The sequence below is a fragment of the Staurois parvus genome, unplaced genomic scaffold (genome assembly GCF_062004578.1).
Source record: "Staurois parvus isolate SC_StPar_1 unplaced genomic scaffold, SC_StPar_1.0 ptg000299l, whole genome shotgun sequence".
NCBI lineage: Eukaryota > Metazoa > Chordata > Amphibia > Anura > Ranidae > Staurois > Staurois parvus.
Window position 1 is genome coordinate 23127997 of NW_028318095.1, and position 21771 is coordinate 23149767.

The window sequence follows — 21771 nt, forward strand, 5'->3', positions numbered from 1 at the left end:
AGTGCTGGGAGATTTTAACTTTTTTTCTTGGTAAATTAACAAAAATGAACACATTTAAATGACAAGTTTACAGTAGGGATTTTTTTGCTCAGCAGCAGAAGTCACTGATTTAGAGCGGTGTTAAACCGAAAACCAAAAAAATAACAGTATTGCAGCTTACCAATCCTTGGATGTGGTAGAAGCATTTTTTTAGGCTTTTTTTCAAGGCTTTTTTCCCTTTATTTCACCTGGTGAACTGTCCAGTAACACACTTCCTGTTTTAAACTTCCTGTTTTAAACATTCTTCAATTTTTTTCGATCAGTCATTTGGCTGATCAAAAAAAAACTGAACAGATTCCCCCATCCACACAAGCGAGGTGGATGGGTGGAAACTCTCCTACTGCGATTCCTCCGTTATCAGACTACACTGATCAGTGCTGCAGTCAAACACAAATTTCTGAAGTTCGTGAGAAGTTGATCATTAGACTTCCATCCATCTATGGTTAGCTTTAAGGTGTTCTCATTCTGGGTGAAGTAGTAAAGCAGACACCTTTGGACAGCAGCATTATCAGTCTGGGTAGAGGGTTGTGTTAGACTAGCAGATTTTTAAAAAAATAAATTATATTTTATTAAAAACACAAGTATAACACTGTATTTTGCACATTTTCTGTACCATTGAAAGCCCCTGCGTGGACGTGCCTTTTGCACTGCTGGTGTAGCATTGTTTCTTTTGTACCCTATGTGCTATCAACAGCCCCTGTGTGCCTTTTGCTTCAGTTCTTTTTTGTTTAAAATGTTTAAAATTAATAAAAATGATTGAAATACAAAAAAAAAAAAAAACACAAGGAACCTATACAGTTCTCAAGACCCAGACATCAACCATATACTAACAAACTAACTGCTCTCTTCTGCCTCTCTCATCACCCTCTAAGTCATCCTCAGGAAAAAAGACAATGTATAAGACTTCCAAGCGTCCTTTAAAAAGTGTAGAATGTGGCTGTAGATTGCAGTTAGAAGCCCTTAAGCTGGCCATAGATGGATCGAATCTCAGCCTGTTCAGCAGAAACCAGACGAAAATTTGATCCATCTATGGGCAGACTGGTTGTACCCAAATCGATCGTTGGATCAGCCTGTCAGATTTTTACAAGCGATATAAGCGCTAGCAGTAATCATTGTGTTCCTCTGGCAGGGAAGGTGCTTCAAGAGGGATTCCCGCATCAACACTGACTGTGTTGAACCACTCACTGGCATTGAGCCGTTTTCTTTCCTTGCACCCATGGTGGAAGGAAAGAAGATCATGTAATTTATGGGTTGCTTTACTGAAATAAAACAATACAACCTAGAGGAGCAATCTTCTGGCCATGCAACAACAAAGGACAAGACCTTTTATAGCCAACAAGAAGAAACCCAGGAGGAGCGAAATAAAGTTGAATTGAAAGGGATCAAAATGCCAAGGGCACTGCCTAATTATCATAAACAAAAAAGGTTAAGGCTGAGTTCTCCAGCCAAGGGGACCACACTTTCTCAAACTTGAAGGGACATCCTCTACTGTTATACACAGCATTGCACAAGGGAAGAGCAGCATTTATGAAAGACCATCAATTAGCTAGGGTTGTGTTATTTTAAGAGATAATATCCAGTGAAGGACAATGACCTTCTTAGCATAATAGATCAAAATTACCAAGCAATATCCTGGTTGCATTCTTAAGGGCCAAGGAATCCACAAGGCCCAGCAAACAAGGGCCAATCTCCTGTAGCACCTGAGCAACCATTATTGCATGAGTAGAATGTAAAACCTGCTCCCAGTAGTAGGCACAAATTTCTGACCACGTCCAGAAAATATGAAGAAATATGTGTTTAAGTTGGAGCACCTCCAACATTCACTAGACAGGGTAGCGGAGAACCTTCTCATCCTTAGACTAGCAGATTTATATGGACTCAAGTAACAAACTGAAGCTGAACTCCAGCTCTCACTTTATAAGCAGTTACACCAGACAGGTTTTACATCAGTGAATACAAGCTGATCATTATAGGCACCCCTTGTCGGTGCTAAATGGTTTGTCCCAACCCTCTAACTGCTACTGTGTCTGGACAGCTTATTGGTAAAGGAAGGTGAAAAAAACATTCACTGGCAGGATCACCAGGTGAAAATAAAGGGAAAAAAAAGAAAACTAGTGTAGCCGCACATCTAAGAATTGGCAAGCTGTTCTATAATACACTTTTGTGTTTGGGTTTAATAACACTTTAAGTAGTTTCCTAGGTTTTTTTCACAAATATGTCACAGTTTAGGGCCTTTCTCTGTCTCTGTAAAACCATCTTTTCCCTTCCTGATCTTGCTTTTTCCTTTTTTTCTTCAGTTATTTACTAAAACTGAAGAGTGCAAAATCTGGTGCAGCTTTGCATAGAAACCAATCAGTTTTTTAGGTTTTATTGCCAAAGCTAACTGAACAAGCTGAAGTTAGAAGCTGATTGGATACCATGCACAGCTGCACCAGATTCTGAGTACACCGGTTTTAGTAAATCTCCCCCTTTATCTCTTCCTTGTATCTCTTGACTCCAAATATTATAACCTTTGTTACATCTAAATCCCATGGAACCATTGTAACTCCAGCTTCATGCTGTCCTATGATTGTTAAAGCTCAACTCCAGGATAAGCAAATATTGTTGCCTCTCTGTCAGCAAGATCCAGCACTTATCTGAATATATGAGTACACCCATGTTCACAAGACTTTATGAAGATATTTGCCCCTTGGCAACACATAGGAACCTTTTACAGTGAAGGCAGTATGAACTATACGTGATGATGTACCCTCAGAGGATCAAGGGGTGGCTGTGACAGCAGTACTGCTGCTGATGATTGTAATGCACAATACTGGGTGTCTTATAGACAGGATGTACAGTAGCTTCTATTTCCACTATAGCGTTTCCAGACCCATAGAGTTCATGAGACTTTATAAAGATATTCGGCCCTTGGCAGCACATAGGAACCTTTACAGTGAATGCAGTATGCACTATACGTGATGACGTACCCTCAGAGGATCAAGGGGTGGTTCAGACAGCTGTACTGCTGCTGTTGATTGTATTGGGTGCCTAGTAGACAGAATGTACAGTAGCTCCTATTTCCACTATAGCGTTTCCAAACCCATAGCAGAGTGGGGGCGGGAGGCAAAATTCAAGAGGGATGGATTGCTGCAATAACCTCTAGGTACAGAATCTGCGTGAAGAAAGACAGGTGGGGAGGAAAAAATAGTTCAAAGTATGCCCTTGCTGAAAATGCATTATACTTGTTCTATAACAATAATATGCCAAGTCTGTGAAACAATTATTTAATTGTGTGATTAACAAATAAAAAAAAATCAAGAAACAAACATACAATCTGAAATCTATTATCACAGAGATGTTCTTCTGTAACAGGAAAACACTTGCACTCACGTAGAAAAGTTCTGTCACTGTCCAAGTTACTCCCTATATGTGATTCCATGTATTTTCAGCAAGCATCCAGCCTTACGGGATGTATTGTGTAGCATATAAAGTATGACATTTATAGTAGCCAATAGGGTTGCACCGATACCGGTGTCGGTATTGGTGCCGATACTAAGCCTTTGCATGGGTATCGATACTCGTGCAAATGCTCCCTTACTAACAACAGATACCTTCAGGTTTGGGGAATCCCGCTGACAGCTGAAATGTAAACAAAAGAATGTCGACAATTTATCAGTTGTCAAGGAGCGGGCTGCCGCTCCTTGACAACTGAAATCCTTTGTGTGAAAAAAAAGGATTTCATTTGAATACAGTATTGCATGACCGAGCAAATGCCAGTTAAAATAGCACAGTGCTGAATAGCAAAAACAGCCTAGTCATGGATAAAACCCTCCGGAGGTCAAGTGGTTAAAAGTTGTAGTATTTATACTATCAACATGATTCACCTTCACTATATGCAGTATTTAATTTTATATTTCTTTTCCTGTAACGATTGTTCCAGGAAGAGGTTCCATAATTCCCTGCTACTTTCCTGGTCTTCTGTAGAAACCTGACTTGATCCCAGGAGGGTCCTCTGTGACTAAGTGCTAATGTGCTCTTTCATGTCACTTAATCCCTCCAGTGCTTGAGGGCCTGTTTACCTTGGACACTAAATGGGTTACATTCCTCTAGAGGAAATATGTACAGGAAAAAAGGAAGACTATTAGGTGTTATTATCGTGATTCTTTTTACCTATTTATAGATCAATGGATACAGATAAATCATGTTTTAATGCACTGCACTACCAGAGCACTTAAATGAAACTTATAGTATTTTCATTGATTTTTAGCTTTACATTTAAAAGTGATTAGCGCACTCTAAAACATCTTCTCAATGGTGCATTTGTGGGTTTTTTTTTTTTTGTTCATTTTCATTGTATATACAGTATGGTTTTGGGGCAGCCATATCTACTCATAAGTAGGCTCTGCTATACAGCTACAATGATTGCTTACTACTTCTCACAATGCAATGAAAAAAAAAACAGATCCCTAGATTCTAGTCGGGCATTTAATTCTGCCAGGGCCACTTGCTGCTGTCAGTATACACTGATCAGTGGCTGGAACTGATTAGCTGCATCTGCTGATCAATGGAAAATTTAGCAGGATATCCCTTCAACAGGACTTGAAAACTTCAACAGGACAGTCAAATTATGTCAAGCAGGGAAGCCCACACACTGATCAAAATTCATCTGGTGCTGGACAGGCTAAATTTTGATCAGTGTATGGTCAGTTTAAAGTGTTTTCAAAGGAATGTTTTTTTTTTTTTAAAATAACAAACATCTCATGCTTATCTGCTCTGTGTAATGGTTTTGCACAGAGCAGCCCCAATCCTCCTCTTCTCGGGGTCCCCCACCAGTGCTCTTGGCTCCTCCCCTCCACCACCACGTTCCCAGTATAGCAAACCTTGTGCACTGGCTGTGATTGACAGCAGCAGAAGCCAATGGCTCAGAGTCTAATGCTAGGTACACACGGGAAGGTTTTTTTTTGTTCAACCCCTGAACGCAAAAAACTGAGAGGATGCCACCCTACTAAGAGATGTTAGTGTGGCGATCTCCCCCACCAAGCTATTGTGTTCTCCCCCCCCCCCTCCAGAACACAGCCATTGGCAGCAAACGCTGATTGGATGCTGGTTTTCCAGCATGCCTGCTCAATAAAAGATGGCCGTTAGACAGGTTGCTGAACACATGGGCCAGATGTTGGCTGGTCTCTGTTGAAACGGCCTATATTCAGCCCATGTGTACCAGCCTAAGGCTGGCCATACACTATACAATTTTATTTCGAAAATTACTTTAGATTTACCAAAAACCATATAATAGGAGGTCAAACCTAATCAACACTTTCAATTGTATCCAGTTAAGCAGGCCCTTGCACTACATAGTTGAAGGTAAATCTAATGGAAATTGGACAGAAATTGAACAGAAAATTGTACAGTGTATGGCCAGCCTTATGGGGAGGGAGAGAGCTGAAAAGACCGCTGCTCTTGTGCACATCCCTGTATTGAGATTGGGCTCAGGTAAGTATAAGGCAGGGGGGTACGGGGGTGGGCTTCACATGGGTTTTTTTTACCTTAATGCAGAGAATGCATTAAGGTACAAAAAAATAAGCTTTTAGAACCACTTTAGCAAAGAAAATACAAAGAAACATGTAAAATTTGCATCAAATTTTGATCTGCTGGTCCTTACATCCCCCCTTCATCCTGAATTGATGTGGAAGCGGGCAGGAGACCAAGAATCAGACACTTTTGGAAGTGTTGGATTATAAAGATTCTTTGGACAGAGATTTCACCTCATTACAGCAGTGTCTGGTTGCATAGGCAGTCGGAAAGGTAAGTACTAAAGCGTATCTATAACCAAAACCTTTTTATAGTTTAAGAAAGAGTGGGGAAAAATTAGAACCAGGAGGTAAAGGAATGCCTCCAACAGCAACCCAGACTAGTAAAAATGCTTTTTAGCCCCTTCCTGCCACTGCTTTCTGGTCCTTTAAGCGTTTGTAAATGCCAGGAGGTGGAAGAGGGTGTAACGGACCCCAGACACCCACGACTGGGTATCTCCATCAAGAAGCTGCTTCTCAGGCTCTGGAACATGAGACCAGTGAATCTGGCTATTGTTTCCCCAAGTAAACCAGGAGGTAGACTACTTTATTTGAACACAGATACAAGATATATACACTCAGGAGACAATCCCCCCTCTCTGCATAATGATGAAGGGCGGGGAAATCTACATTTAGTAACAAGAGACACACAGGTATTCAAACTTAACATCAGCAGACAGTCCCATCAGGAGGGAGGGCTGCTGGAGACCCCCCCCCCCCACTAAGGTAATAAACATAAGCACATACATCCCATAATAGTTTGCCCCCAAGCCAGACAAACAATAGAACAATGGGATTCAGCCACATAACATTAAACAATCAACAACTCCCACCCTACCTATCTCCTAAACATGTCTACACAGTCTGAGACAAAGCCCACACACTATTAGGACATATCACCCTGTACCCCTAACAGGCACAGGGTGATTTACACATAGGAGGGATATGGGGAGCTGAGACAGGGTTCTCCCCACCTCTCCAAAGTGAACTGGATTCCATGGGCCCCCCACCCAAACCCAGAGGGTTTTCCAGTCATGTGATAGACTGTCACAGCGGTCACATGATCGGAAAGCTCCCGATTGTATGTAGACATCGGGAGCTTTCTAGTGCCTGCCAGTAATCGGGTTGGGAGCACGCAGAGCATGCACTATCAGTACAGAAAATGTATACATAGGGATGCATATATGCGGCCTCTCTGTGGTAAAGCCCACCTGCCAAGAGGCTGCATATATGCGCACTGCCAGCTGGAACACGTTAAGTAAGCAAATGCAAGAAATCCTGTTTTATTTTAGCAGCAAAGTCACTTTAAACAGTTTACCTAAATGTGGAAGTAAAGCAGTGCCGCTTATTCTGGTCAGCAGCAGGGAAATGGGAATCTCTTCTTGGAGTGATTGTTGCACGAATATTTGAACCATCATACCAATGATACAAGCATCTTTTAAACCTAACAGTGGCTGTAGACAGGAGATGACATTAATTCAATCCAGCCAGATTAGGTGACAATCTCTTTGCAGTTAAGTACCTACAGACACTCCTAGGGAAGCAGAGGTCAGTCAGGTTAGGTAAACTTTTCTGATCCTTGTGGTTTGGTGAAAGAACCTTGTCCAATTTCTATTATCTTTGCCTTATAGGCAGATGCCAGGGGCACAGTTCCTCCCACTGATATAAACGATGGAACACTATTTCTCCCACAGATACAAATGATTAGGCATTATTCCTTCCATTTATAAATGGGGCACTATTCCTCCCACTGATTCTGATGATGGGGCACCATTCCTTCCACTTTCACCAATAATGGGGAACTAGTGCTCCCACTGACACCAACAATATAGCATTTTTCATTCTACTGATATCAACGATGAGGCATTATTCCTCCCACAAATATCAATGATGTTGCACCATTCCACCTCCTACATGCCAGAGGTTCTATTTAGTCTCACTAATATAACTGGCCACCAAGCCTGGGATATTGTTTATTCCAACTGGTCACAGTCCATCCCCCTCCCATGTTGTGCAAGACAGTAAACTTGCCCATCATTTAGAAAGTTTGGAGACCCCCTGCTCTTACCTAATCTAATCTAGAACCCCACACATGTACACCCAGGTGACTACTTACCTTTCTGTGACAGCAGCCACCTCCTCCCTTTCTATCATCTATGGTACAGAAAACTTTTTCTATGGGGCATTAATGTGCAAGTGCAGCCCAGTGCCATTAGTACAGTGTCAGTGCTTTTTTTTTTAGCACTGATCACTGTATTGGTGTCACTGGGGATGTCAGTTCCCCCCAGCATCAGAATGCCTGCTGCAGTCCCGCTATAAGTTGCTGATCACCACCATTACTAGTAAAAAAAAAAAATTTACAATATCTATACCGCCATTTGTAAATGCTATAACTTTCACTTAAACCAATTGATTTACATGTATTGGGATTTTTTGTAGCAAAGACATGTAGCAGAATACATTTTGGCGTAAATTTATGATGAAATTAGATTTTTAACATTTTTTTACTGGACATGTTTAATAGCAAAAAGTCAAAAATATAGTTTTTTTTCTCAAAATTGTCAGTCTTTTTTTTTTTTTTTATAGCACAAAAAATAAAAAATGCACAGGCGATCAAATACCACCAAAAGAAAGCTCAATTTGTTGAAATAAAAAGACGTAAATTTCATTTGGGTGCAGCGTTGCATGACCTTTCAATTGTCAATTAAATTAACGCAGCGCCGTAAAGCAAAAAATGGCCTGGTCATGAAGGGGGGTAAATCCTCAGGAGGCAAGTGGTTAAATCTTTGGACTCATAGTCAGACGCTACGCTGGTGCAGTGGGTCCTGGGTTCCTCCTGGTGCACGACAATGCCCGGCCTCATGTGGCGAGAGTATGCAGGCAGTTACTGGAGGATGAAGGAATTGATACCATTAAATGGCCTCCACGCCCGCCTGACCTAAATCCAATAGAGCACCTCTGGGATATCATGTTTCGGTTCATCTGACGCCTCCAGGTTGCATCTCATACTGTCCAGGAGCTCAGTGATGCCCTGCTTCATATCTGGGAAGAAATACCCCAGGACACCATCTGTCGTCTCATTAGGAGAATGCCCGGACGTGAATTTGATGCCATTGAATGTCCCCCACGCTCACCTGATGTTGTCAGGCATGCATACAGGAACGTGGGGGCCATACAAACTACTGAGTACCATTCTGAGTTGCTGGAATGAAATTTCAGCAAAATGGACTAGCCTGCTGCATCATTTTTTCACTTTGATTTTCAGGGTGTCTTTGAATTCATTCCACTTCAGGTTTATAATTTCCATCAAACGATGGGGCATCCTTACATTCCGAACACATTACCCAGTCCATAGCAGTATAGATATCCAGCATGATATTATTCCTCATTGAGATCTGATGTGTTTTCAAAGGGTTCCTTTAGTTTTGTTGAGAAGTGTATATTTGTACTCTTGATGGCCTACCATGGGTAAACTTGAAGGTTTATATTTATTATTTTATTTTAAAGGATAAGTTCACCTTTTTGACAAAAAATTATAAATGCACATTTTTTTTGCAGGTGGAAAAATGTGCATTTATTACTTTTGTTTGCAGGAGCCTGGAAAGCATTGCACCAGCGATTAGGTGATCACTGATGCCGTGCAGGTCTCCTGCAGACCTGTCCGAATATCTGCTTGCCGTATGGGATATAGGAGCAAGAAGATATTCTAACAGGAAGCTGCATTGAACTACCATGGCACTCCACAGCACCATGGTAGTTCATTGAAAACTACAAGTTGACAGCCGCTAAGTCTGCCGGGACTTGTAGGCACTCATTCACAGAACTCTCTAAATGAGTGACATGGCCGTGTGGGCGGAGCCCCGCACAGCCGCACTGTTTTAAAATCTGACAGATCGTACAGGGAAACTTCTCCCCGTACTATCTGTCAAAGGGAAGGGGGACGGCGAGCGCGGCTGCAACTATGGGAACATGTTACATTTTTCCATCCTACAAAAACAGGTGGAACGTGTAACATGTTCCCAAAGGTGAATTTATCCTTTAAAGCTAGTGTGTTCTCAGTAGATGCTTTGAGCAGTTATTCTAAATTTACCTCTAAATAATTTTGACTGTTACTTATACTTTTCTGGCTCACTATGCCATATTTTAATGATTGTACATTCTCCCTCTGATAACGAACTCTGTGTCAATTTAATTAAGATCATGGCTGATTAACAAAACTAGCTTTCAGGAATACCAGGAAGATTCATTTAAAAGCTTTGAGGTTGGTAAATGTAAGGTGTAGGTTACACTTACCTCTGAGGTGTCCATCTTGGTGCTTTCTAAACTCGTCTTTCCTTATTGCACTCCTGCTGCCTACAAACTTGTGGTCCCTGCCTCCTGCTTTGCAGCTTTTGATTTGAAGTAGCTGGAAGTAGGAGCAGAAGATCGAATGAAGGACACCACATAGGTAAGCGCAATCTACTCTTACCCCCCCTAAGTTTTTAAATTAATGTTCCTGAAATTCTATTTTTAAATGCACTTTTCATTCTTTATTCATGAATTAGCAACAGGAGAAGCATAAAAGTTAAGTTTCATACATATAGTGCTATGTACTAGAAACTTATCAAAATTTTTGATAATAAATGTTAAGTTCTATATCATTGGATGTATTGGAGGTAAATTGTGGCTTATACACTGCTCAAAAAAATTAAAGGACCACTTTTTAATCAGAGTATAGCACCAAGTCAGTTAAACTCCTGGGATATTGATTTGGTCAGTTAAGTAGCAGAGGGGGTTGTTAATCCATTTCAGCTGCTTTGGTGTTAATGAAATTAACAACAGGTGCACTAGATGAGCAACAATGAGACGACCCCCAAAACAGGAATGGTTTTACAGGTGGAGGCCACTGCTATTTTTTTCCCTACTCATTGTTTCTGACTGTTTTTCACTAGTTTCGCATTTGGCTAGGGTCAGTGTCACTACTGGTAGCATGAGGCGATAACTGGACTCTACAGAGGTTGCACAGGCAGTCCAACTCCTCCAGGATGGCACATCAATATGTGCCATTGCCAGAAGGTTTGCTGTGTCTCCCAGCACAGTCTCAAGAACATGGAGAAGATTCCAAGAGACAGGCAGTTACTCTAGGAGAGCTGTACAAGGCCGTGGAAATTCCTTAACCCATTAGCAGGACTGATATCTGCTCCTTTGTGTAAGGAGGAACAGGGTGAGCACTGCCAGAGCCCTACAAAGTGACCTCCAGCAGGCCACTGGTGTGAATGTCTCTGACCAAACAGAATTCATGAGGGTGGCCTAAGGGTCCGACGTCCTTTAGTGGGCCATGTGCTCACTGCCCAGCACCAAAGAGCTCGATTAGCATTTGCCATTGAACACCTGCCATTGGCAGGTCCACCACTGGCGCCCTGTGCTTTTCACAGATGAGAGCAGGTCATCCTGAGCACATGTGACAGACGTGAAAGGGTCTGGAGAAGCCGTGGAGAACGTTATGCTGCCAGTAGCATCGTTCAACATAACCGTTTTGATGGTGGGTTAGTGATGGTCTGGGGAGGCATATCCTTGATGGGACGCACAGACCTCTACAGGCTAGACAATGGCACCCTGACTGCCATTAGGTATCAGGATGAATTCCTTGGACCCATTGTCAGACCCTACACTGGTGCAGTGGGTCCTGGGGTCCTCCTAGTGCACGACAATGCCTAGCATTATGTGGCGAGAATATGCAGGCAGTTCCTGGAGGATGAAGGATTTTATGCCATTGAATGGCCCCACGCTCACCTGACATTGTCAGGCATGCATACAAGCACGTGGGGGCCATAAAACTACTGAGTACTATTTTGAATTGCTACAATGAAATTTCAGCAAAATGGACTAGCCTGCTGCATCATTTTTTCTCTTTGATTTCCAGGGTGTCTTTGAATTCAGTCCACAGTAGGTTGATAGGTTTCATTTTTATCAAGCGATGGGGCAACCTTACATTCCGAACACATTACCCAGTCCATATCAGTATAGATATCCAGCATGATATTTTTCTCCATTGAGATCTGATGTGTTTTCAAAGTATTCCTTTAATTTTTTTGAGCAGTGTATAATAAACCTTATAGTTGGATTTAATGTCAGTGGTGCTTATAGTTTATGTAAACCCCAAAACGAGATACAACATATTGCAGTTTACCAGCCCTTAGATGTGTTGGCTTTATTAATTTCTATTTCCAAACTTTTTTTTTCACCTGGCAATACTGTGAGTAACACACTGTCCCTGTGTCTACACTCATTTCTTTATTGTATGTATGGTGGCAACCATGGTTGTCACACAAACTGGATGTAAAACATGTCTGTCTTTGTTCATCTACAGTACATTACATTGCGGATTGAAAGGATTAGTAGATTGCACAATAACTATAAGGTTCTTTGTGCTTTTTTAAGTTCAGGGGAAGTGACAGCAGGTATTTTCTGTACTTGCTGAAAATGTTCTTAGCTTAAAATGAGAAAACGGATACAGCCATTGCATGTAAGGATTGGTAAGCCGGAATATTTAAAAATTTTCTTTTTGGGTTCAGATACACTTTAAAGGGAAACTACAGTGATCTGGTGAAACGTTTATAAACTAGTATTTCATATTAATATTTTCTTTTTCGTATAACATGCCTTTTCCACAAATATATATTTAATCCAGAGCACATTACTACTTCAGTGTTTGCAATCATACTGGGCTATCTACAAAGAAAGTCCAGCACTAGCTTTACATCTTTTGATTTATTTTGCAAAATGAAGATCTAAAGATTCTACCATCACTAAAGAGAAAAATAGGAAAGTGTTGGTCATATACAGATGATACAGTTAGCTATGTGTGTGTTTGTGTAATAGGTCTACAGTCACAGATCTTCCATAAATATAGCCATACACTAAGATTCTTCTTGTTTGGGGGGCTAAACAGTGTGGATGTAAGAATTTTCCATACTGGCTGTTGTATTCTGACAGCAAGTACCCTGATCTGTCAGAATACCACGAACAGTGACTGCAGCTGATTGGATGCAGCTACTGGTAAGGCAGCAATTTTTCAGCGAGCTCCTTCAATTTTCTGATCAAAGGATGTCGGACAGGAGGGTGCTGATAGGGCCACCCATGGCTCAAATTTCAGCTGTCTCATTATGAACCTGCAAAATTCACTCCATTTATGGCCAGATTCAGTCACTTATCTAAATCCCTGGATTACCAGATTTACACTTGACACCTGTTGGTGGCAAATGGGGAAATGTAAAATAGTTATATTAACTATACCCAAGTCAGTAGATATGAAAAAAGACCAATGTATTCTTGTTTCTTTTTATGCTAATGATTATTGCAGTAACAACCATTGGTATCTACTATTGGTATCCTAGGAGTTAGACAGGTATTGTTCAGCTGATCAAAATTTGTTTGGTTCATCAGGGACCGACCGAATTTCAATCAGTGTGTGGCCCTCCCTGCTTGACAGAAATTGATTGATTGATTGCCATCTCTCTAAGTGGAAGGTATTTTTGGATCAGCTGCTGTTTTTCCGGGGTGCTGCTATCAAATTGCAATCTACCAATGGAAATAGAGTAAGCCATTAGTTATTTTACATTCAGCTAGCTGGCTTAACAAAAACATCTAACCATGTATGACCAACTTTACCCTAGCCAACAAGTTTATTGACTGTTGCTATTATTCTAGATTGCTTACAGATAATAAACCAGGGCTGTAAATCACGGATGGAGTGAAAATGAATAACTAAGATGCAGGTCATGTTGTTACCCAATTTATAAAGATGCATTGGGCAATGTTTCCATTCATTTCATCATATTTCCAATGGGGTGAAAAACACAACATGATCTGTAATGCTGATAGATTTTAAACAGTTCTACATGTATCCTATCTTTTTTTTTCAAGGGCATATATGTTAATATACACACATGGCAGTGCGTTGTATGCAAATCTATAGTGTGTGCACATGTTGCCACATTGCAATTTATTTACAATGGCTCCCCAATGCACAAACATGGAGTAAACAATTGCATCCACCTTTCAGCATACTGCAACATATTGCGTTGTCTTATGATGCACAGGAAAAAAGGAGGCAAATAAGATTTTTGGTCCATTGACAAACAACAGTGCCAAAAAATGTGTGAAAACAAGCACATAGGTGTAAATGGACCCTTTAGAAAAAGTTTACAAATAATTTAAATGCAGTGTAATTAATTATTTCCAATGAAAGGAAGATAGAGAAGAAATTTAGGAACAACCTATAATGCAGAGCATACTCGTTCTCCCTGGTCGACAAAAGCCAACATTTGAGAATGAAAAATTATAACCAAGGCCCTGTTACAAAGGGGGGGGGGAGGGGGTCATAACAACGTATGACTCTGGTTCCCACCAGTGACACTTCTTTCTCTGGCTTAGGATTCTTAATGGTCTACTCTTACATTCCCCTTGACTGCATAGATTGGAAATCATATTCCTACTGTTTATAATTTCATGTATTGGCTAATACCTCTTTTGGATGACTGTTTTATAATAATCTTGTACTTTTACTGTAAATTTCTACAAATGATAATTAAGAATTAAAAATAGGGGGACTCTCAGTAGCCATATTGTCAGTGTGTGTTGGAACTGTTATTGAGAGTTGACTATTTTGGTATATTAAATTACGGGGTAAAGCCAATTATCATCAAAAACATCCTCCTTGGGCACATCCCTAATGCACAAATCAATCTAATTCATCCTTCCACCAACCCCCATCATCTGAGGTGGGAATAGACCTTACAGTAAAGGAATTTTAAATGTGCCTCTATAGGGATAAAACAATACTGTCATATAAAATCACCAAATACTTTCTTACAAATTTTAAAAATCATTTTTAAAAAACATAATTCACAGGTCCATTAATGCCATCTTCCTTTTTTTATGGTGTAATAACGCATGTCATAAAGTCAGATATTAATACATTGGAGTAGATGTTATATGATTACAAACTGGCATCAAGGATGCAGGATCCACACCGCAGGATCCACACCATTCAATGACATGATGTAACTGTACAAAAACAAACGTTGCAAATAACATTATACAAATGCAAAAAATGCACATGTGTTTTAAACTTGGTACATGACCCCCAAGGCAGTGCCCAGCTTTGCATATCTTTTGTTCTACAACAGCTTGCTTATTAGCCCTACAAATGGCCAAAATGGAACCACAATCTTCATTCCCATAAACATCAGTGGGGGATCACCTCAAAGTTCACAAACTTTGAAGCTCGAGCACAATGTGTGAACTGTTCCCAAACTGAACCCAGGCATATTTTTAATCCTTAGTGCCCACCATGGACAATAAAGTACAGTAAGAATCTGAGAGATTCTACTCCTTCCCAGTCTAGTAAATTGGTTCTAGGGATAAAAAAGAAATTATTTAGTGAACAAAGGTGAAAACCTTGCTCAGGGTTTTATTGGTGGTTGAGGCCTTGCTGGAAGGTTCTCTTTCTGGGCAATCACAGGGGTAGGAAACATTCCCACACCTAAACATATGCAGAGATTTCCACTTCTCCCCACTTTATGCAGATCAAAACCTTTTGTCTGGAGTTCCACTCCAGATGTAGCCAGTGTCATCTTCACCTTGTTTGGATGTGTAAGTTTACTAGTTTGTCTCTTTTTTACAGGCACAGGACTTTTATGTGGAAATGAAATGGGAGTTTACCAGTTGGGGTGAGTAGTTAAGTATAATATGAAAATTACTAAATTGTTGCAATATTTAATGACAATAAATAATTGCCAGAAATACACTAAAATACAAACACAATTCTAAATCTAAAAAAAAAAAACCTTAAATACATTACAATGTATCAGCCTGCTTTGATTCCCATTATTTAGTCAATTTTAACATTTTTACTTTTTTTTTTAACTTTATGACACCTTAATGCACGGGTATCAAACTGGCGACCCTCCAACTGTTGCCAAACTACAAGTCCCATGAGGCATTACAAGATTGACAGTTACAAGCATGACTCCCAAAGGCAGAGGCATGATGTGACTTGTAGTTTTGCAACAGCTGGAGGGCCGCCAGTTTGACAACCCTGCCTTAATGAAAACTTTAAAATCTATTTAAAGCCTTTATGCATTTTGGAGCTTAATGTGGCTTTATAAAAATTTGCTGGCTCTTCAGAAAGCTACATGATACATTATTATATGTTTATCTTTTGTCCTTTAATTAAAGGGTATGTTCAGAAAAAGTGGAGAGCTGCTCTGACCTCATCCTTCTGAAATGGCTGAAGTATTATAGTAAAAAAAAATGCTTGTCATAGAGCTTCACTGTATTTTATGATCACATAGCATTATCAGATTTTCACTAGCAGGTGCTCTCATAATTACAACTCAGAATTTAAGTGAAGTCCAAGATCTTACTGAGGATAGAAGCTCTCCTGCCACAAGCAGAAGACCTTTTTAGTTTTGCAGATATTTCCATTACAAAACTTTTATAGGGCAGACTTTTGTTAATGGAAATATTAACATTCTCTCTTGCAATGCTTTTGTGTTCCAGGATACATTTTCATTTTTCATTTGACAATAGGTCTTCTAAATATACAGTATCTCACAGAAGTGAGTACACCCCTCACATTTTTGTAAATATTTTATCATATCTTTTCATGTGACAACACTGAAGAAATGACACTTTGCTACAATGTAAAGTAGTGAGTGTACAGCTTGTATAACATGTAAATTTGCTGTCCCTCAAAATAACAACACATAGCCATTCATGTCTAAACCGATGGCAACAAAAGTGAGTACACCCTTAAGTGAAGATGTCCAAATTTGTCCCTCAAAATAACAACACATAGCCATTCATGTCTAAACCGATGGCAACAAAAGTCAGTACACCCTTAAGTGAAGATGTCCAAATTGGGCCCAATTAGCCATTTTCCCTCCCCGATGTCATGTGACTCGCTAGTTTTACAAGGTCTCAGGTGTGAATGGGGAGCAGGTGTGTTAAATTTGGTGTTATCGCTCTCACTCTCTCATACTGGTCACTGGAAGTTCAATATGGCACCTCATGGCAAAGAACTATCTGAGGATCTGAAAAAAAGAATTGTTGCTCTACATAAACATGGCCTAGGCTATAAGAAGATTGCCAAGACCCTGAAACTGAGCTGCAGCACAGTGGCCAAGACCATACGGCGGTTTAACAGGACAGGTTCCACTCAGAACAGACCTCGCCATTGGCGACCAAAGAAGTTGAGTGCACGTGCTCAGCGTCCTTTCCAGAGGTTGTCTTTGGGAAATAGACATATGAGTGCTGCCAGCATTGCTGCAGAGGTTGAAGGGGTGGGGGGTCAGCCTGTCAGTTCTCAGAGCATACGCCGCACACTACAGCAAATTGGTCTGCATGGCTGTCGGCCCAGAAGGAAGCCTCTTCTAAAGATGATGCACAAGAAAGCCTGCAAACAGTTTGCTGAAGACAAACAGACTAAGGACATGGGTTACTGGAACCATATCCTGTGGTCTGATGAGACCAAGATAAACTTATTTGGTTCAGATGGTGTCAAGCGTGTGTGGCGGCAACCAGGTGAGAAGTACAAAGACAAGTGTGTCTTGCCTACAGTCAAGCATGGTGGTGGGAGTGTCATGGTCTGGAGCTGCATGAGTGCTGCTGGCACTGGGGAGCTACAGTTCATTGAGGGAACCATAAATGCCAACATGTACTGTGACATACTGAAGCAGAGCATGATTCCCTCCCTTTTGGAGACTGGGCCGCAGGGCAGTATTCTAACATGATAACGACCCCAAACACACCTCCAAGATGACCACTGCCTTGCTAAAGAAGCTGAGGGTAAAGGTGATGGACTGGCCAAGCATTTCTCCAGACCTAAACCCTATTGAGCATCTGTGGGGCATCCTCAAATGGAAGGTGGAGGAGCGCAAGGGCTCTAACATCCACCAGCTCTGTGATGTCGTGGAAGAGGACTCCAGTGGCAATCTGTGAAGCTCTGGTGAACTCCATGCCCAAGAGGGTTAAGGCAGTGCTAGAAAATAATGGTGGCCAAACAAAATATTGGCAGTTTGGGCCCAAATTGGACATTTTCACTTAGTGGTGTACTGTCAAGGTCCTACCTTTTCCCAGAGGTTATGTTACTCCATGTGCTAGCATCCATCTTGGATTTCTGCTGAGCATGATGGGAATCTTTTATGCCTTCAGGTCTCTGAGGTCCATCCCCCAGAGGGGTGTGGCTGAGTACATATAAGCCTGGGATCTGCACATGCTCTTTGCACTTGTGTCTTGTGTCTTTGTCTTGCTACAGCTCTGTGTATACGCTCGTGACTCTTCTGGTATTCGGACTCGGCTTGTGACTAAGACCATTCTCTGTGTTTCCCTTTGATCTGACCTTCCGTTGCTGAACCCGGCCCGTGACCTGTGATTCTCTGTCTACTGTTCTGTACTGTTTTGTCCCGTTGTTATTGCTTGTCTGACTACGCTATTGTCATTCTCACCAGCTACACGCCATTGGCGGCGGCCATTACCGCAGCTGGGGTGTCTTGGGGGCCGCGACCTGGTCCCTGGTTGCGTCAAGTCCATCCCCACCATCAGGGGCCCTGGTGAAGGGCAGCCTGGGACTTAGACTCCGCGCCCTGAGGGACTTCAGTCTGTTGGTGGTGGTTGTCGTCAGCCAGTGCGTTACCCTGCCACTAGGCCTACCTGTCCGTTCCACAGCCCTGCCCTGAGGGTACAGCAAATTTACACTGTTATACAAGCTGTACACTCACTACTCTACATTGTAGCAAAGTGTCATTTCTTCAGTGTTGTCACATGAAAAGATATAATAAAATATTAACAAAAATGTGAGGGGTATACTCACTTCTGTGAGATACTGCAGGTCCTCCCAATCTGTCTGTGGCAAATGTCTATCTGTGCCTTACATGGTCCACAATTTGCAGGTGGTATAGTCATTCCAACATGTGGCAGGCAATATAATAAGCAGTTAATGTTAAACATAACAGTTTAGCTATTCTCCTTATCGTTTAGGGAATATTCTAAACTGTTGGAAGGTCTATATAGCCAGTCTATTTTTTTTTGTTCATAAAAAGGTAAAAAAAAAATTATTTCCAGCTACCAGAGCTGTAGATAGAAGTATTGTAGAGGTTTCAACCCTGTGGAGCTCGCAACAGGAACAATATCAGGAGCCCCTGATATTCTCTAAAAAATCTGCCTAGCCATGGCTATTCTTATTGCATCCATAAATATTAGATGGTTACGCACTATTTGGCTAATTTAAACCAGTAGGTACCCTAGATGGCAGTTCTCTTTAGGGGAATTGTTAATTGACCAGGTTGGCTTTTTTCAGTTTTTTGATGTTTTTTGTGAGATTGGACTTGCATCAGGTTGTTCCTTCCAAGGCACATGATTATTTGGTGACACCATTCCAAATTTTTTTTTTTAAGAACATTTTATTGCCAGACAGCGAAAAATGCCACTACAAACAATGTCGCAACAGATCCACCTCAAAGTATACATTCTAAGTGGTTCTAAGTGGTTCCCAGTGTAAATGACAAGACATAAAGGATTGTCAAAGTATACCAAAGATCTGCATGCAAGCCATTTTCCAGCAAGAATATTTTAAAGTCTTTTGGTTATGAAAGAAATAGCAAACCATGAAAATAAACTACCAATAAAACATTTCAAACTACACAAACCCTTAGCAGTGTGTGATTTTGTCTCATACAGCATGGGTAAGGTTCAAATCCCCCCCCCAAAAAAAAAAGAACAGCGAGTGCTTTAGAGATGATATGTTGCTAGCATTAAAGGTGAACCAACCAAAATGTATAAATATAAACAAAAAGTGCCGCGCTGGAAAAATCGTGTGTGAAAAATTCAAATAACTGCAAACGTGCTATATTGAATTAAGTAATGCGATATTACTGCATCCCACCAAGCAATCAATAACATAATATAAATAAATAATAATCCACCATAACAGCAATCAGTGAATAAAATAAATAAATATAAGAAACAAATGAATACACCACTATTAGTGCAAAAAAGTGCCAATGCAAAATTATATTAGTGCATCCAAACTACCAAATGGCTATTGAAGATTTAGAATTACTTCGGGTAAAAAATCCCTAGAAACTCTTATGCTATAAATACTGGGATCAAACAACTTCTGGACAGGAAGAGGTGATCAGGCCAGAGGATAAAGTGTGTGTGTGTGTGTGTGTGTTGGGGGGGGGGGGGGGGTCGGGGAGTAGTTGTTTGGGACAAAAAAGATTAAATTAAAGAGGTATATAAGATTCTTGAGGATAAAGATACCTATATTCAGTAACCTTGACAAAAGGCCCTATGGTTAAATATAGGAGAGATCTTAAAAAGATTGTAAAGGGTGGCTATAGAAGGGGCGTGATTACTAAGAAGGAGAGGGACTTTTTATGTCCCTCAGCTCCTCGAGTCCCCATTATGTATTGCCTCCCCAAGATTCACAAAAACCAGTCCCAACCGCCAGGGAGACCAGTTATAAGTGGTATTGGCTCCTTGAGTTTTAGAGCTGGGGAGTATATTGATTTGATTTTTTTCTCCAGCTGCTGGTATCTAACACCCCATCTTTTTTAAAAGATACCAAGCAGGTTATGAGGGACATTAGTAATGTGGAGCTTAATTCATCTACTTTTTTGGTGATGGCTGATGTAGCCTCCCTATATAGTAACATAGGACAATAGGACGGTATGGAGGCGGTTATTTATTACCTTAGTGAAGAAGAAAACATCCCTAATATACAGAAAATATTTATCTTGGAATTTTTAGACTTCAGCGTGACTTATAATTATTTTTGGTTTGACAAGTTATTTTATTTACAGATTAGGGTAGTGGTAATGGGGACTAAGTTTGCCCCCAGTCTGGCAAATTTATTTATGGTCAGGTGGGAGGAAGACGTCATCTATTCTAGAGTTTGACATTCTGCCGGCAATATATAGATGATGTCTCCCTTTTATGGCAAGGTAGTGAAGAATCCCTCAATAATTTTTTTTGGAACTTTGAATAATAAAAGCTTAAACATTTGCTTAACATACACTTATAGCCATAGTGAGGTCACTTTTTTGAATTTAACGTTAATAAATAATGCTACAAGAATTGTCATAAAGTCCTTTTTAAAGCCCACTGATAAAAACAGTTACATCTCTACTGATAGTTGCCGTCACCCTCTTTGGCTTAAGAATATACCTAAGGGCCAATTTATGAGGATGAGATGAAATTGTAACAATTTAGGTGATTATTATATACAGTCTGGGATATTAAAAGATAAGTTTTTGGAAAAAGGATATACTGTAATGTGACATTTCTGGACAGCATTATAAAACAGGTAGCAGATACAAAAAGGGAACCTTTATTGGCTGTTCAGACGAGAAGGACGCAATCTGAAACAATTTGCCCATTTATCAATTGGGAATATTATTAAGAAACACTGGGGTATCTTGAGGAATTACCCAGTTCTAGTGAACTTGTTACCCGAAAAAACCTGAGGTTGTTTTATGTAAAGCAACCGCTTTGAGGGACAAGATAGCCCCTAATGTGGTTGTTATGTAAGTTGGAGGGCACTAGGCGGAATAAGATTAACTCCTTTGTGTCTAATTCCACTGGTAAAAGCTATGTAATTGATTTGTTTATTACATGAGACAGTAGATTTGTGGTATACTTACCTTAATGTCCTTGTAAAAGCAATACATAGGGAGGACAACTAGGAGGCTGAGGGATCGCTTGAGAGAACATCTTTATAATATTCTAAAGGGTTTTCAAATGCATTCTCTCTCGAGACATTTTAGCGAATGCCACCATAAGGATCCCTCGGGCATTAGGTTTGTAAGAATAGATTTTATTTGTTCACATTGGAGGGGATGCAGCAAGCGCAGAGCGGTGTCTATGCTTGAAATAAGGTGGACATGTGAGATGTGTACCTTATCCCTTTTGGGGTTGAATATAGACATAGATATTAACTGCTTTATCGATAATAGTTGATGTTGAGGTTTTATTCGTATCTGTTGTCTAGCTTTATTCCCTGGAATTGTACTGTACTCTCCACATTTTAGTAAATTGTAGTGTATTATGTATGTATTATTGATGAATAATTATTTGCCATTGGCATGTTTTTAATATGCTTTAGATAGCCTTCTTTTTATATATGCATTTTGTATAA

The 21771-nt window shown here is 40.5% G+C and overlaps 1 protein-coding gene across 5 annotated transcripts in view; it reads left to right on the forward strand.

Annotated features, from left to right (window-relative positions):
• ANKRD13B (ankyrin repeat domain 13B) overlaps positions 1–21771 on the forward strand; it is a 295939-nt gene that overhangs the window by 208019 nt on the left and 66149 nt on the right. For all 5 annotated transcript variants that reach the window (XM_089683035.1, XM_089683033.1, XM_089683032.1 and 2 more), the window contains exon 4: positions 15256–15301. In XM_089683035.1, coding sequence (XP_089539161.1) covers positions 15256–15301 — 46 coding nt within the window. The remainder of the gene's footprint in view (positions 1–15255; positions 15302–21771) is intronic.